The following is an 18,505-nucleotide window of genomic DNA, read 5'->3' as shown; positions in this document are numbered from 1 at the left end:
GTTCTTACTTAATCATTCCTACAATCCTGTAAAGAATGTGTCATCATCCCCATTTTACAGACAGGAACACTTAAATTCAGAAGTTAAATTGCTTGCCCAAAATGACACTGTGAGTAAATGGTGAAACTGGCATTACAGTTCAGGGGTTTGATTCCAATTTTCTAGATTCCCATACTACACACTGACCATATGAAGAGTTTCAGAAAATATTAAGCCAAATATTTGTATTTTTCATAAAAAGAAGCTTTGAATGACACCAGGAAATGCTCAAAAAATGTGAATGATAAAAACACATACAAGTGTACATACAATATGTTCCCCATTTTCTAAACTATATTTTAAAAAGAAATTAAAATAGTAAAGGACTACTTCTGGATACTGAAATTACAGGTATCTTTAACTTGTTTACTCTTTCATATTATCTTGCATTTTCCAAACTTGCTACCAAAAATCACATATTAAATTAGAAAAAAATTAATCAGAAATTTTAAAATTTGGCCATTAAAATGTTAAATTGTTCTAGAAATTTTTTAGAGAAACTTTATTCTCTTTTCACTTATTGAAAGTCACAAATACTCAAGTACAATCTGAGTGATCATTTACAGAAGCGTCTCCTATCACCCTTTGGCATAAAGAACAGGATAAAACATGTGCGGCTATGTTCCAGGGAAGTGCATAAAATATTATCTTCCTTCCCAATTTTATGGAAAAGCTCTTCTAATTCCTGTAACTCTGGGAGCTCTCTAACAAATTCTAAACCTATACACCCTGTGCTAAGAAAAATCAATAAAAAGAAAGGTGTTATCATTATAGACTTCTTATCATACGTAGGAGTGGGAAAAAATGAGACAGTATGGTGCAGAGATTAGGAATGGATTCTGTTAGAGGGCTCTGGATTTGGATCCTGGATTTACTAACAAAATATGTGACCCGTGAAATGGAATATTTAACTTACAGGGCTGTTGAGAAGTTCAAATGAGAACCAAACAAAAGTTAGCACAAGGCCTTGCTGCTTTCTCTCCCTCTGAGCTCGGTGCTCTGTGATGACCCAGATAGGTGTGGGAGCGGGAGGGAGGTCCAAGAGGGAGGGGATATATGTATACATATAGCGGATTCACTTCGTCGTACAGCAGAAACTAACACAACATTGTAGAGCAATTATGCTCCAATAAAAAAAAATTTAAGTGAAGAGCTAGATATGTTTTAAAAGGTACAACAAAAGGCAGCAGCACTGTGATCTTAGATGTCGTTTCTCACAGTAAGCACTATTAAATTTTCGACCCAATAAACTTTGTCGTGGGGACTGTCCTGTGCATTACGTATAGCATGTTTAGCAGCACGCCCAGCATCCTAGAAGGCACTAGCACTCCCCCAACCCCAGGTGTGAAAAATCAAAAACGTCTCCAGACACTGCCAAACGTCCAGTGAGGGTTAGTGAGGGGGGAGAACTGTCCCTGGTTGAGAATCACTGCTTTAGTGTAGTGAATGGTTTAAATGACTGGGCCCTATGGACAACTGTCAACAATAGTTAAAGAAAAGGTAAAGATTAGCAATAGGCTTCAGAAAAGTGAGATGGATCAATTGAATACAAGAGGAAGAAAAAAAAGAAAGTAACCTCTGCTTTTCCTAGATTTTAATCCACAAAAATGACAGTGTATTTATATAACACAAGCTTTGGAGTAGGAAGGGCCTAGCACTGAATCCCTGTTATATAACACGATTATTTCACTATGTCTTTGGACATGTTATTTAGCTTCAATTCCTCATCTGTAAAATGGGAATAATACTTCTAAGCTTGAAGGTTTTTTGTGAGAATTAAATGACATAATGTATATGAAGTATCTAACATATACTATATTATTTCTTTTAAAAAACATGAACCAATGTTGCAGAGTGTTAACATTTATTGCTATTATGTATTATTATTTATAACAATAATTATGTATTATCATTTATTGATATATTAACTACTTAACAATTTTCTTGCCTGAATCTGTGTTTATGCGGGTATGCTATATTATTCTCTATACTTTTCTATATTTGAAATAGCTCACAATTTTAAAAAAGGGTAAAAACACAAAGTACCTAGCACAATTTCTAAAACAAAGGAGAACCTGAATAAATCCTGTACTGTTATACTGAGTCAGCATCAGCACAAAGTGGCAAATGTCAACAAATTAAAATAAAATGTACAAAGACCACTAATAAATACAAAGGGACTAAATCAGTACCAGTCACGTTTGACAGCTTAGCACCACTAAGGAATTAAAATCAGACTTCCAGGGAATACTATATAAATAATGTTGGCCAAGATAATACAGCATTTCATTTAATACAATTCATTCAAGTCAAAGTAGGCAACTGGAGAATTTTGTCTTTTTCCCAAATGAGTCATTAAAGGAATTCTAATGGCATTGCTGGCTTGAAGTAAACAAACGTCTGGAGATTTACACTGAAACTCCTTCCCCCACAACCATTAAAACACTTCCCCTAATATACAGGATGGATAAACAACAAGGTCCTACTGTATAGCACAGGGAACTATATTCAATATCCTGTGATAAACCGTAATGGAAAAGAATATGAAAAAGAACATATATATATATATATATATGTATCTATAACTCAGTCCTTTGCTGTACAGCAGAAATTAACACAACATTGTAAATCAACTATACTTCAATAAAATTTTTTTTTTAATTTCCCCTAAACTTTCCTCACCTAAATGTAAAGGAAATAGGAGAAGCATAAGCAGCTATGTTGCCAGAAATGGAGCCTGTCACACCACCTAACTGCACTTGGAAATAGCCAGTATTTTCCCTCTGAAACAAATGGACAAAATCATATTAAGGGCTTTTTAATGAGGATTTTATTTACATACTCTTGCTTCAAAAGAAGAAAAACATTATATTACTACCAACAATAACTAACAGTGCCAAACACTGCTCTAAGAACTTTATTTGTATTAACTCATATCACACAACAGGAGTACCAAGATCAGTACTATTATTATCTTCATTTCACAGATGAAAAACTAAGGCAAGGAGAGGTTAAATAACTTGCCCAAGATACACAGCTAGAAAGTGTCACAGGCATAATTCAAAGAAAGGCAGTCGAACCCTAGAATCCATGCTGTTAGTCACTCCCTACACTTCCTAACCACAAAACAGTTATCTATAAACAATAGCAGGTAGTATATGACTCTGTTATTTGTTGATAAAAATCTGTATGGGAACATATAGATTGGTTGAATGCCTGAAAGCTTCCTCAGAGATGAAGTTGGAACTGAAAGACTGAAGGTTATACAATGAAACTAAAGACAAGAGGAGAAAGGTTATCACTGTATTTTTTTTTCTTTATTAGATATGCCTTCCCCAACCCCACACATGTTTAACAAACTATGGTTCTGGATAAAAGAAAATGAATGCTGTTAGCAGAAATAGTTCAGAAGTAGTGTAAGAAGGCCTGGGGGAAAAGAAAAGCCTTCCATTTATGGCCAACTGAGTTTCTGTTGTTCCTTATGATTGGTTAACATCCCAGATTTCAAAAGCAGTGACAATAAAAACTAGAGACAAAATGTTCTAATCATCTACCACTGTACTGGTTGTCCAAATGCCCTGACCAGAGCATCTGTTTCTACCAGATAGACACTCTAAAAAGAGTGAATCCAAGTTATTCTAATTAAACTTAAAATTAGAGAATAGTTTTACTCACAGAATTTGTTCCAAGAACTTGAAGCTTTGGTTCCCCTGATTCCAGCAGCTTTGCTACCATATGAAGAAAGCTTTCTACAAATGGCTTGATGCTTTGCGAATGGCAGGCCATAAGAAGTTGGTCCAATGCCTCCATAGCAATTAAAACATACCTAAATATAAGAGAAAAATAATGTCAACACATCTCTAGCTCTCTTAATTCTCCTAATCACTTTCATAGGGATAATTAAAATAAGTTTACTTAAATGCACAGAGCACAGAAAGGCAAATTTAGCAGCTTCTAAGTGAGATCCTAATCTTCACACAACACAATCTTGAGATTATAAAATAATCCTCATGTGGAAGTATACAGAAACTATACTGTACTATCCCATTTTCTCCTGCTCACCAAAAACTCTCCCAGAGCTTCTTTAACATTACCTTCATGTGAATTTTTTTGTAAACACAAATATTCTCCAGGCTTTTAACCACATTTCTTTGCATCCAACCCAAAAGTTATTGTAAGAAACGTGCCTAAATTTCTAACACAATCTATTTGTATCTGTAAATATGAGTATATGAAACAGTATCAGCAATATTATAAGGAAAGGTATCATACATTTTACCATATAATTCATCAGATTTTAAAGCTTGTACTAAAAATTAGAATTCAGACTTCAGATAACTTTGCTTGAAGAGTCAACTATAAAAACTACTTGTATCAAGACTCACATTTGTATCAAGTGCTCTAAATGGTAACAATGCAGAAGCAGAGAAAGCCAGTATAGCACTTGGAGAAAGGAATACTCTAAGAAACTAGCATCATAAAATGACAATATGGAAAAGTATTTATAAACCAAATTGCAAAGTTACTGCTCTTCAAGCACAGAGAATAGATTAAGATGGTACACTTTTATTTATAGGTAGATGTACAGCTAGCACAGGTCAAATCAGCATGCTTACATATTCTGAACCTTAAGCCTAACATAGCTCTCTTTTATTGCTCCTCTGATAGGTAAAACTGGAGCTGTGATAAAAATCAGTTCATTAACAGAATTTCTGATAGTTTTCAATTTTGAGACTGATTTTTAAATTACAGTACTGCGCTGACAGACTAAGGGAATCAATTTCTACTATTTCCATTAGAGAAGTCTTAAAAATAAGTGGATACTTAAAACAACTCTGTTAAGTAACATGAGTTTATTCTTAAACCTGACCACCAGGAAAGTAATAAAAGCTACAGCATCTATTCGGTATTACACATTTCCTTATATGATATTACAATGTTTTATTCTCCATGTTATCTTTCCCTGACTAGATGGCAAAATAATTTATAGGATGATTTAGCCTAGGAAGAATTTTCCAAAGATACTATATTAGCAGCAATTAGTTTCCTTACCCAGAACGATGTCTGACAACATCCCTGCTCAACCTTTCTGCCAGGTAAGAACCAATTCGATCCAGTTTCTCTGGAGCAGATACAGCATAAAATGTCAATTTCTCCATATCAGCTTTAACGAGGCCATCCTAAAAATAAAAATAAAAAATACAAGTGAAATAGGTTATATTTATATTTTCATGCTTATTTTTTGTATTTCTAAGTGTTGCCTGCTTCACATTTCCCCTTTTTGGATTAATAATTAATCCATATTTATGCTGAACCTTCCTGGATATAGCCTCTTAAGAGCTAATCACCATTCTGGATATGTAGAATTTTCAAAAAGTTAAATAAATGCCCCATTTAGGAAAAGCATTTAAATATGCTTTCACAAGCAATGGATTATTCTAACACCTTCCTTTACAGAAAAATAGCTCAATTAACTGCATATAGTATGTAAGGAATAGAATATATTTTAGTCATTATAAGAAAAGGTTTGGTTATTTGTTCCCCTCATTAGAGCACTCTTTGAAGACAGAGACTATGACATGTAGACCTCTGCACTCTGGGTATCTACTGTTGGACGTGTTTTGGATATACCACAAGATTTGTTCGTTTAATAAATTAAAAATAAGAAATGTAGTCAATTGGGTTTATGGTTGCCATATGTATGCAAGGTTCATGTAAATCTTTCCTTTTCCTTAAACCTTATTTTACAGATTGCTATTTAAGTAAATCTTATCTAAATACTTGGCAAAAATAAAGATTCTTTCTGTAACCATTCTCTAATTTACCTGCCACCACTCCCATGATCAAAAGTGTTCAAAGCTCCCTCACTGCCTGTAAGTTACAGGGGATAAAGCAGGTGCCTTGTCTGTCATTCACATTCCTCCCTAATCTGCACTCCACCTTATCTTCAGTAATCGTATGTTCCAGATTCCTTAAGGAAATGATCTGGATATTCAGTCTATTAAATGATACTTCTGAAACTTCCAATCAGGAATTGTGTACAATTATCACTCATTACACTTCAATTAGGCTATAGGCACCTTCATTTGAAGGCTCTTGTTCGCAAATGTATCTCTTACGTTACCATGATTTTTCTCTTGCCGGCAACAAAGAGACTAATCTCTGCTTCTCCAGATGGTGTACATCCTTCAGAGTTCAGCAAATTACATTTCTTCTGAGAATGCTTCACAGAGATTGCCAACCCATGTGATACCTCCCTGATATAAAGGCAGAAACTTTACCACCTGTTTTACTTAACATTTTTCTTACTGATTTATGCATTGTGATTTAATATTTAGTATGCTTTCGCTTTATATCAGTCAAATGGATGGAAAGCTTCTTAAAGGCAGGTACCATATCTTAGAGTTATTTATATGCCATAAATTATCCAGGATATCTCGCAGCCAAAATATTTAATTGATAGGCCTCCTACAAATTGCTGAATATTTAAATCAGATTTGATTAAAAATGAGGTGTATCTCATAAATTAATATCAAGATAACCAAAAGGTTTCTAGGGTTGGCTACATTTTAAAATAAAGCAACTTCTGGAAGTCAAACCCATGTAACACTTTTTTGTCCCTATCCATTTAACACTAGACTAAAGGAGTCTTGGAAAATTTAAGACAGTGTCAAACAAAATCAATCAAAGACAACTGCTTTGAAACCAGTCGTCTTCCACAATAAAGTAACTTTTATAAAAAATTAAAAAGCACTTAAGTAAAAAGAGAACAAACTCTGCCTGGAATATTCTCCCTTTACTTCTCAATTCTCTTCTGAAAATTGTGTGGCCAACCCTATTTATTCTTTGGATCTTAGCCTAGATTTCATTTCCTTCAGGCCTTTCTTCTCCCAAGCCCAGATTAGATATCATTCCTACCTACTCCAGCAGTACCCTGTACTTATTTCTCTATCACAACATATTCTTTCACACAATATTGTAATTGCCAATTTACTTGTCTAGGAGCTTGGCGAGAGCAGAAGACCAAGTCTGTATTCACAGTTGTGTTCTTTTGGCATTTCATACAAATGATCTGACACTAGTTCATAAATTTTTGGTAAGTGAGTATTACTTGAATTTAGGAACTATACAGACTAAAGAACATCATCCGTCCATCATTCTGAATTTATGCTTTAATCTAAGAAAAGAATCTGAAAGTCAGACAAGCAAGCATGGATCATTTAAAGGTTAAAAAAAACAGAGTAGTATAAAAATAGTAGTGTACATGATGAGATTTGGGAGTAAAAGTAGAGAAATGAAATTAGGGAAACCTTTAGGGAGGTCAGCGGGGGGAAGGATGGGTCAGCAAAGAGAAGGATCAGTAGATGTAGATCAAATTACTTTTGGATCTTCAGGGAATATGTTGTCCACCAGGCGTTTGTAGCGAGGACGCAAAGCTGAACAGCAGCAACACACTCCTGTTCAAAAAGAATAAAATCACAAAGTACAGAGATTAATCGTATTGTAAACTGACCTAGAAATTCAAGTTTCTGAATATTTATGGGTTATTTAAAATAAAGGGGGAAAGTTCAAACAGCCAGAAATAGAAAAAGGCATGCAAATTCAATTATTACTTAAGAAGTGAAAAAGTTAAATTTCTCCTCCCCTCCCCAAAGACACCAGGTCAAAATGAACATGCTAATTAATTACTCCAAAGTTTCAAACCAAACTGTTCAAACTGTTTTGGAGCATGTGTGTGTGTACACACATGCATGCACATTCACATAAAACCTGCCCAATTCATCCTATAAAGCATATACACAACTGGTACCCCACCTTGCCTCCCTTCTGGTCTCATTTCCTACTACTCTCTGCAGCCCCTACCCCTACCTCCACCTCCCTCACCCCCACTTTTCCTGCCCAGCCCAATCCACTCAGCTCCAGCTACAATGGTCTTAAAATGGCAGTTTTAGTGTAGCTGGTGAAAACAGTTAACACCTGTATCTATATGATGCCTCATACAAAGGAACCACAAGAGTGAGGGAGAATCAACATCAAGGGAAAGTCCAGGAATTTCAAAAAATGCTCAAAGGCTGCTCTATACATTTTCAGTTGTTGGCATCTTGGAAAGGGTCAAGGATTTGGATTAGAAGACCTGGGTTCATTCCAACTGTTTCACTTAAATGGCTACATGACCTTGGGTAAGGCACATCAACTCTCTGGAAAGAACTATGTAAGTAGGAGGGATCCATTTTCTTGTCCTACAAACTAATAACTTAATGGGAATGTTGGTCTTGAGCCATTATAAAATTCTTCCCATGATTTATGAAACTGGGGTATGTGTGTCTGTGTGTAAGTGTGCACTTGTATGTATTTAGAAACCAAAACATGGTATGAGAGAACACTTAAGCTAGAAGTTAAGAGAACGCAGACTTAAGCAGACTTCCATTATCTTATTGAGTAATGTTATTCAACAGAAAACTTCTCCAGACCTCACTCTGCTCATGAAGTATACATGACTCATGCATGCAGTCATATACCACGTCAAGTTAAGTGCCCAACAGGCCAAAACATATAAAGACTGAGTCCAAATTTGTCATAGAATGGAGCCATTATATTGATAAAAACAAGACAGAATTAAGACATGTACAGCATCTTTAGTTATCATAAAGCAGTGTGCATACATTATTTAACATTTCCAGCAAATCTGTTAGGTATTATTATCACTACTACTTTGTAAGAGTAGAAACTGTAGCAGAACTGACCAAGTAACTTACTCAACAGCAATGGCTGGGTGAGAATCCAATGTCTAACTCTGAAACCTCATGCTCTTTCCACAAACCCAGAGATATTAGTGGTCAAATCAATCAACATCCAAATATTTCATCTGCACCTGCTATGTCCCTAGCCACCATCAGTGGCTAGATGCCACAGATACAAGAAAGTATAAGAGACAAGATCCCTGCCCTTGAGAAGTTCATAAACTTGTTATTAAAAAAAAATAGTGAATAGTTCAGCAATATATACATAGGCACTACATGCTGATAATGTAAAATGTTATACATTGTTCAGGATGTTTTCTACTTTAATAGAAGAAAAAATTCCAAAGAGTCCATTAGGGAATTTTTTTCAGACTAACACCAAAATACCTGAACTCTTTTTAAAGTCCAAAAGCAAAACACAGGCTAGATTACTAGAAAGAAAAACAAGGGTAAAAGCCAAGTAAGCAAAAGTCATATCTCTGTGTCAACTATACCTAATATAAAAATACTTCAGATGAATATTAATACACTGAAATAAATTAAAATCAAATATGTATCAAGTGATTAACTTATATAGGGCACTGAGCTAGGAACTGCAATGATGAAAGAAGCTTATAACCTGATAAGAAGATTAGGATGAATACTTTGCTATCACTAATACAAGGCCAAATATAGTAAATTCAAATTGCTATTATGGCAAAGAGAGAATGGAACTGAAAAACAAGTCCCAAAGCTTCAAGTTTCCTGTCAGAATGGTAAATTATGTAATTTTCAATAGGTAAGAAAGAATTCTTAATAAGGTATTATGTCTCACATTGATACTTTCTGATATTATACACTGCTTTTAGTTTAAAGAGGCTTCCAAAAAATGGGGACTTGAAATACACATAATATCCAGTTCCCACTTTCAGGAAGCTTAGGTGTACTGGAAGAGACAGATGAGTAAAAAGACATAGGTAGCATGGGGTTAAAGGGCAGGGGCTCTGGGGTCACACAGACCGTGGTGAACCCAAGGTCTCTCTCTGTCCACCTAGGGAATCTGTCCACCTAGGGAAGGCACGTTACCTTCTCTTATTTTACCTACATTTCCTTATCAGTTAAATGGGTGTAATAACGCCTTCTTCATATTTATTGGGAAAAATGAAATAAAACTATATGTAAAGTTCTTATTAAGGGTGTAATACACAGTAAGCATTCAATAAAATGGTAGTTATTACTAGTAACGCTGTAAGTACTTATAATTGGGGTAAGCAGAGGTGCTTGAGGGCCCTTGAGATAGTATTGCCAACAACGTGACAACCTTTGCTGAGAATTAATCATCTAAATATCCAACAAATTTTACATGTGGTTCACAAGGCTTCAATAACAAGAGGAGAACCAGTGGGGTAACTGCTATTTTCTGAACGTGATGTGTGCAGCACTACACTAAGTACTCTACAGCATCATTCATCTATTCCTACGGCAGCTCTCTGAGGTGCTATTTTCAGCTTTGTGTGATAAACGAGGAAACAGAGGCTAAGGGAGGCCCATTTGTCCCATATCATACAGCCGGTAAGGAGAGGAGCTGAGATTCCAAGCAGATCTGATGACTTTAAAGGGTAACTGCCACTCTGAATTCAAGCACCAGACAATTTCTAAATTACTTTAAACATCTGAGCTCTCCACAAACCATTACCCATGAACATGACTGCAGGAGTGAGTCTGGCTAACAGATGAGGAATGCACTGCCATGGAGGGAAATAAACAATCACAGTGAGCTTCTCCAGGAGGTTCAAAACGAAACAAAACAAAAACAACTTCTTGACCACTTACTATGCATGAAAACTTACCAACTATAGAGAAGACAGATGAAACTAGATTTGAAAGCTTCAATTTACTCAGGTTTCTATAAAATGATAACATACTGAAGGTAATACAAGGTGAAAGTGAGTGGTAACAGTAATCACAAAAGAAAGAACTCTATTTTAAATAAGACAATTCTGTACTTATAAACACCACAAGAACAAGTAAAATAAAATCATTGGACCTACTGAGGCACAGAAATGTGGGTGACTCCCTTGCTGAAGTCAGTTCATAAGGCTTTTCGAGTTCAGCTGCAGGTACCTGAACATAGTCCTTCATGTTGTAGGAGACGATTTTCTAGCTGATCTTCCTGCTTAGATCCTTTTACCAACTGTGCAGGAAGCGCCTAGTTCACTTTACTTGTAATTAATTAGCAGAAGGTTCTAATACACTGTAACTTAGCTAACGTGTTGACATCAAATATAAAGCTATGGAGAACTTGATAATATCCCTATCAAATTCTGCTGACAAGGCCAAACAGCTTAAACAAGACACTATTAAAGTATTGTATTGCTAGTTTACTAAATATAGATTTTCATATAGTTTGAATAAGAAAATAAACTTATATGGTTTTCTTAAAGCATTCCTTTAATTCCTCCTCATCCTAGCTTCTGATCCCTTCCAACAAACTCCTCAGTTTTCAACTGCTTCCCAACCTCGTCTTGTCCAAAGGAAAAAGGGGCTAAGCATATCACAAGAAAGCCTCAAGCAACTGGCAGGTCTAAGCAATATGAATTCTTCCTTTAAATTTAATTCTAACACATAAAGGACAAGGTAATTCACCATTCTCCTCCTGCAGCATATGGAATTTAGAACCCTACGTATGATATAGCAGGAGGAGAAACAGGAAGTCTCAAGTAGGTAAGTGAACTATGGGAAAATGGAACTGGGGCATAGCTGGAAAGAAAAATTATGACCCAAAAAAAAGTGCCAAGCTGCATATTACAGTGGTGTGCACACAGGCTCATGGGGCAACCTGTTCAATAATGCTCTCTGAGCCTTAGTGAGGAAACAGAAAAATCCTACCCATCTCTCAGGGTTAGGAGTACTAAATCAATATAAAAAATTGCCTGGAATATAGAAGCCACTTTAAAAACATTATATATATATATATATATATATATATATATATAAACCTTTTGGAAATTTTTTTTTTTTGGTAAATTCTGCTCTCCTAAATTAACCATTTCTTCTTTAAAGACACCCAAGACACCATGTGGATTCACCAGCATCTCCTAGTCCTCGCCTCAGGCAGGAGTGAAATGTATCGACCTCTATCGTCCTCCTTCTTTCATGGTGAGGTGTCAGAAATAATTTCCAACCCGTCCTGATCCAACAGGCATTCACAGAAGGACTTGAGTAGCTGCACAGAAAACCTCATGGCTGAGCTGACAGAAGCCATGGATCGGGTACATGGGCATACAGGGATGCTGGGAGAATTCTGCTTATTGGGGCCAATAATCTAAGTGGTTGGTCCACCAGTGAGGACTCCTAGTTTGTGATGACATTTGCTTTCCTATGCAGCTTTGTAAGTCTGGGGGCTTGGATAATTAATTAAGACCCCTTTTAAAATAAGTTACTTATGCTTTCAACTAACTATATTACCAATGATAATTTAAATCTAACTGGAAATAGTAATATTTCCAGTATTAAATTATTAATAATTACACTATTAATGTCTATTATTAAACACCATCATGGCACTGGGTACTTGGGAAAAAGCTATCCTCTAAAACAAAAATAATGAAGTTGAAGAATGTTTAGATCTTATGATGGGAACCAACTGTATGATTTTGAATTAGGTTTGTCTCATGATCTATTAAAGGAGAAATTAACAGTATCTATAACTTCTACAAAACAATTATATTATCTCTGTTAATTCTAACATGTAATGCATTAGGAATTCTCTGGCATATTTAGGGCTTACTAAGTGTCATACTTTCCAATGGGAATGGCTACGATTACTGGATTTTGGTCTTTATGATATTTCTATCATTGTATCTATAACAAATTATTGTACTTATTTATACACATGTCTGTCTTTCCCCCCTGAAAATGAGTCACTCCAACATAAAGCCCATATGGTTTGTTCATTGTTGTGCGTGTCTGGAATATAGCAGACATTCACAAAAAATGTTCCTTCACTAAATGAATTTGGACCCAAAGTTCACTGGTAAACAAAATGAATTTAATATCTGTTGATATGTGCTATAAAAATCAAAATGATAAAGTACACTGTCCACCACAAAATACTAAATAAATGCCAGAACAATGTAATTTCTCCAGCGAACAGCTGACAGTGTCAAATGAATCACTCTAAACAATTCATGCTTTATTTTTAGGCCTAGTGGAAGCTATCAGTAATCAAGGTGAAAAGAGACAGCGTGTTTTTCTATTAGAAGATTTAAAAAATTCACTATTTCAAGACCTCGAGCTCTATGGTATCCAAAGCCCTTTAAAAGAGTCTGCATCAGGGCTTCCCTAGTGGCGCAGTGGTTGAGAGTCCGCCTGCCAATGCAGGGGACACGGGTTCGTGCCCCGGTCCGGGAAGATCCCACATGCCGTGGAGCGGCTGGGCCCGTGAGCCATGGCTGCTGAGCCTGTGCGTCCAGAGCCTGTGATCCGCAACGGGAGAGGCCACAACAGTGAGAGGCCTGCGTACCACAAAAAAAAAAAAGAGTCTGCATCACATATATTCTCTTCAAGGTTAAAATTAAAAGTCAAGTTATTCATTCAGTTAGTGTCAGAACAAGACATTCACTTCACACAATTAAAAGATTTAGTAATATTACAGTCCCACTCACACATATCCCTCCCAAGTACTGAACACTTAATATGTAGATTTACATATACCATACACACACATATAGACACCATATATAAAGCCTGCAATACGGGTGTTATTCCTGCACTTCAACACATGCACAAGGTACTGTGTTAAGAGCCACAGAGGATCAAAAAGGTAACTATCTACTTGAAAAGACAAAGGTTTAAAAATTGAAATTTAAAACAAGATTTGGACAACACTGGAGGACAAGGGACATCAAATGTCAAATGGACCACATGGCCATAGGGCCACAGAAGTTGAGAGAAGAGAGAAAGCACTCCCAGGTCATATGAAGGGAGGTTTTGAGAAGGACATAGGATTTGAGCTGAGGGCTCCCCCTGAAGAACAAGTAGACTGAACTATAAGGATACACTGAAGACAGTGGAGGACAATGACAGGCAGATGGAACAGTGCAAGTTTCACTGTGGAGGACGCTGCATGGAAAACCCAAAAGGCGTTTTCTAATGACCCAGAGCTTAGAAAGGAAGGAACATAGAAGGTGGCACAAAGGAAGCATCAAAAGGGTTTGGTGACTAATTAGATAGGGGTCAAAGTAAAATGGGAACAAAATAGTCTTATCTTTAGGAAAGTGTTCCTTTTGAAAGGATTCTAATCCATTAGAGGAGTATTTTATTACATGATTCTTTCCGCATGTAATTCTATACGTTCTCTCCTTTCATTCTCAATTTCACTACTTGTTCTTTATTCCCAGGCACATAAACTTCATGGAAAAGAGGACAACAAAGGCAGGAAATGGAATTAAAGTTCCAATTCTTTTTTAAAAGATGGTCTTTCCACTGCATTGCAATACTTGCCTCTAAAAAAGGCATAACATGGACAAAACACTTCACAAAACTACTCTGAGGGCTTCCCTGGTGGCGCAGTGGTTGAGAGTCCGCCTGCCGATGCAGGGGACACGGGTTCGTGCCCCAGTCTGGGAAGATCCCACATGCTGCGGAGCGGCTGGGCCCGTGAGCCATGGCCGCTGAGCCTGCGCGTCCGGAGCCTGTGCCCCGCAACAGGAGAGGCCACAACAGTGAGAGGCCCGCGTAACGAAAAAAAAACAAAACAAAACAAAACAAAAAACTACTCTGAGATACTCTCTGTAGGGAAAAAACAGCATTTTGCTGCGTCAACTAGTGATCAGTCTGTACTCAACACATTTTTCCCCCACTATCACAATTTTAAAGGAAAAAAATATATTAGGCATTGTCCTACTTATAGTCAATTTACAGATTTATACATAGACTTTACAGTATACTATCATACTTAACTGAAAAAAAAATATTACTCAATAGAGTTACACAAGGACAAGAGCAATAAAATACAGAATAATCATGGCTTTTAGAAAATCTAATCCTTCAAGATTGCATTTGAAAACCTTTTGGAATCCTCATATGAAAAAAAAATACCACAAACATTAAAATAAGGAAATACAATTCTACTATTCATTTCATCTGATGTTGGCTTAGTTTACAAAACAAATAAGAAAGGATCCACTGGATGACACAGAAACCAGAGCTGCAACAGGAAAACAGGAAAAAAAAAGTACTCACACCTCTGTCCCCACCACCATTAGGACATAATGTATGGTTCATCCCTACTTCTAAGACCATATGACCAGATGCTGCGTGCCACAGACCTTCTTCAAGTGCACTCAGGGGTGGTCTTGGAAGGGAGTACACAGCGCTCCGGTGTCCCCATCTCCGGAGGTAAGAAATTAGATGAGGCAGAACTGAAAACTGAAATAGTATGTGATTCCCTTTTTTGTTTAATAGATAAAATACTGACTAAAGGTCCTCTATGATAATGTCAGTAGAACTGTTAAGAATTACAAAAGGAATCACATTTTCTCCAGATGTAATTGTTTAAAAAAGCATGTGAACAACAACTTTCCTCTTGAATCCACACCATGGTACTGACTATTATATTGATAATTATTTTGCACAATTAATATGTTTGGGGGGAAGAGAGAATTATGTAATGGTCAAAGATAAATTTCAGGATTATGATTAAGATAGAGGAAGAAGGGCATAAGGCAAATCAGAGCATATAAAATTTATAACGTAACTGAGAAGGTAAAGTACTAAAGCACAATGCGTTTTAAGAGTCCTATTCAAAACACAGCCTACCAAAAACTCTAGCTGACAAAAAACCCTTTATCTTCAAAAGGAGATTTAATACCCAGCTAGGGAAACAGTTGGCAAAGTAATTGAGGGCTCCGACAGTTTCCATCTCTGTAGTGTATTTCAACAAACCAATCTTTGGAGCTTTGTACAAAAACTTACTTTCCACTTCTCAGAGCAAATCTTGGTAAATATGTAATATGACAAAGCTAGCCAAAGAGTACAGGAGTATCCTACATTAAGAAGGAAATGTGTTCTTCAAAGATAAACAAAAACTGAGATCAGTGTATATCTAAATTCCTTTACTATGAAAAAGAACAAAAGAAACTGAACTTACAACTTTCCCGTTAGTTAGAACTTCTTGTAAAGAACCCTTAACATGAACAAATGTTCATGGAACACCATGGGATATTGTTTTTTTATGTGTTCTTGAACATTGTTTTTCTTATATCAATGCCTAGACATAAGCTAATGGCCCAAGAATTCTCTCTCACCCATTCAGAATCCATTTTGAAAGGGCAAAATTTTCTTGAGACAGACAAAACCTTCTATTGTGTAGTTCAAAAATAAGATTAAAATAAGTTAAAAATTCCACATTTAAAAAACACAAAAATTCTCAATAAAAATAAAGATGCTATTAGTGCTACTTGTTAGAGGACAACAAAACTTCAGGGTCTAGGAATCCTCACATTAGAAATCAAAATACAGAAAGAGCCACTAACATTAACACAGCAAAGACAAACTTACAGAGCCTCAGAAGGACCTCTATGGATAAGTAAAGGCAAGAACTCCATTTGCAAATCACTGATTCAGATGGTTGTGAGGCCCAGGGATGCTTAGTAATTTAGCATCTCTAGAGTGACTTGAGGATGCTATTAATAATTATGCCAGGGGTTTCCCTGGTGGCGCAGTGGCTAAGAATCCGCCTGCCTATGCAGGGGACACGGGTTCGAGCCCTGGTTCGGGAAGATCCCACATGCTGCGGAGCAGCTAAGCCCGTGCGCCACAACTGCTGAGCCTGTGCTCTAGAGCCCATGCCCCACAACAAGAGAAGCCACTGCAATGAGAAGCCCGTGGGTACTGCAACGAAGAGTAGCCTCTGCTCGCCGAAACTAGAGAAAGCCCGCGCGCAGCAACGAAGACCCAATGCAGTCAAAAATAAATAAATAAAATAATAAATTTATTTTAAAAAAAATAATAATAATTATGCCAGGACCAGTGATATAAATCTTGGCAGTCACAGGCAACCTAGGACCTAGGATTATCCTTATTCTCTTAGATGGAGTATTGGGACATGTCAAAAGGCATCAAACAAAGTAGACAAGTTTTCAGTTATAGCTACAAAATGAGGAAAAGCAACAACAATCCAGCCAAGGAAGATAAAGAAAAAGGTAAGGAAAAAAAAAAAAAGAAACATAGAACATTGGTTAAAAAAATAATAATAACTTAAGAGTTTACCTGGCTTTAATTTTTCTGGTATATAATAACTACAATCATAATATATCAAATGATGTAATAATTTTTGTTATTAACTGGTAAATTCCCTGCACATCTGTAATTAATGTTCTATCAAATGCCTACTACAGTCAAGGTACGAAGCTAGGGACTGTGATGGGATGTGTGAATAAGTCACAAAACTGGTTCCTAACATGAAGACCTTTAAAATATAACAAAACTGTTTTTTGTTTTTCGTTATTTTTTAGATTCCATATATGTGTTAGCATACGGTGTCTGTTTTTCTCTTCCTCCGGGCAGGACAGGAATAAAGATGCAGACGTACAAAATGGACTTGAGGACACAGGGATGGGGAAGGGTAAGCTGGGACAAAGTGAGAGAGTGGCATGGACATATACACACTACCAAATGTAAAACAGATAGCTAGTGGGAAGCAGCCGCATAGCACAGGGAGATCAGCTTGGTGCTTTGTGACCACCTAGAGGGGTGGGATAGGGAGGGTGGGAGGGAGATGGAAGAGGGAGGGGATATGGGGATATGTGTATATGTATAGCTGATTCACTTTGTTATACAGAGGAAACTAACACAACATTGTAAAACAATTATACTCCAATAAGGATGTTAAAAATTTTTTTTTAAATATCAAGCAACAACAACAAAAAATACTAACAAAATTGTAAGAAATCAATACTACAGAAAACAAGATGAGTATTCCTTTACTAAAAAGAAAAGGCAGATGCAAACAAAACCACAATGGCAAGTAACCAAATTCACCCTCAATCTGCAGGTAGAATCACACATATCGAGTTATGCTGATTTTTCTACCACACTCTTAACACAAACGTTATCTCTAGGGAACAGTTAGAACACCCTCAACTTCCCTAACTAAAACAACACTCTCAACGCTTCTGCTTTTATGATGTGAATGTGTTTATTACTCTCTTTTGATAAAAGGTTACCTCATAAGAAATCCTACCTAAGTAAACTGTGTTTCCATAGTACAATGCTTTCCTTAGGGTTCTATGAGCCATCTGAAAAAGAGTCTACTGGAATATATGTTTTTAACTGAATACTCCCTGGTCCCAGCCAGGACCTTCTGAGTCAGTCTCTAGAGATGGGATACCAGAACTCCTATTTCTAGAAATAACCCCCGCTTCCTACTATGACCATTCAAGTTCTCAAGAACCACTCCCCTTGCATAATGATTTAAAGAACTACGTATATGATTTTTTCTTATTGTGTACTTGAGGTACGCAGGACATTGTACTTACTACCTAATCTACGCAATGGATAAAAAATTATAATACCGGCGGCATCTTAAGTTCATCTAATACATTATAATAAATGAATCATATAAAGCACCATTTATGAGACCAAATGAATGACAAGAGATGATAAATGCTAGGGCATTTGGAAACAACGTCACAGAAGATACTGACCTGATAGAACTTCACTGCCAACAGTGCACTGGTATT

General features: G+C 36.5%; 1 protein-coding gene across 3 annotated transcripts in view; it reads right to left on the bottom strand.

Annotated features, from left to right (window-relative positions):
* Positions 1–18,505, bottom strand: part of EFR3A (EFR3 homolog A) — a 181,337-nt gene that overhangs the window by 139,220 nt on the left and 23,612 nt on the right. For all 3 annotated transcript variants that reach the window (XR_014326874.1, XR_014326875.1, XM_082858909.1), the window contains exons 2-4: positions 7,420–7,496; positions 5,092–5,219; positions 3,715–3,865 (exon numbers count right to left, since the gene is read on the bottom strand). Coding sequence is in view for 1 of the 3 variants with exons in the window: in XM_082858909.1 (XP_082715035.1) it covers positions 3,715–3,865; positions 5,092–5,219; positions 7,420–7,496 (356 nt within the window). In the remaining 2 variants the exon portion in view is untranslated. The remainder of the gene's footprint in view (positions 1–3,714; positions 3,866–5,091; positions 5,220–7,419; positions 7,497–18,505) is intronic.

The sequence above is a fragment of the Leucopleurus acutus genome (genome assembly GCF_964270905.1).
Source record: "Leucopleurus acutus genome assembly, chromosome: 17".
Lineage (NCBI taxonomy): Eukaryota > Metazoa > Chordata > Mammalia > Artiodactyla > Delphinidae > Leucopleurus > Leucopleurus acutus.
This window is presented reverse-complemented; position numbering and strand designations above follow the sequence as displayed.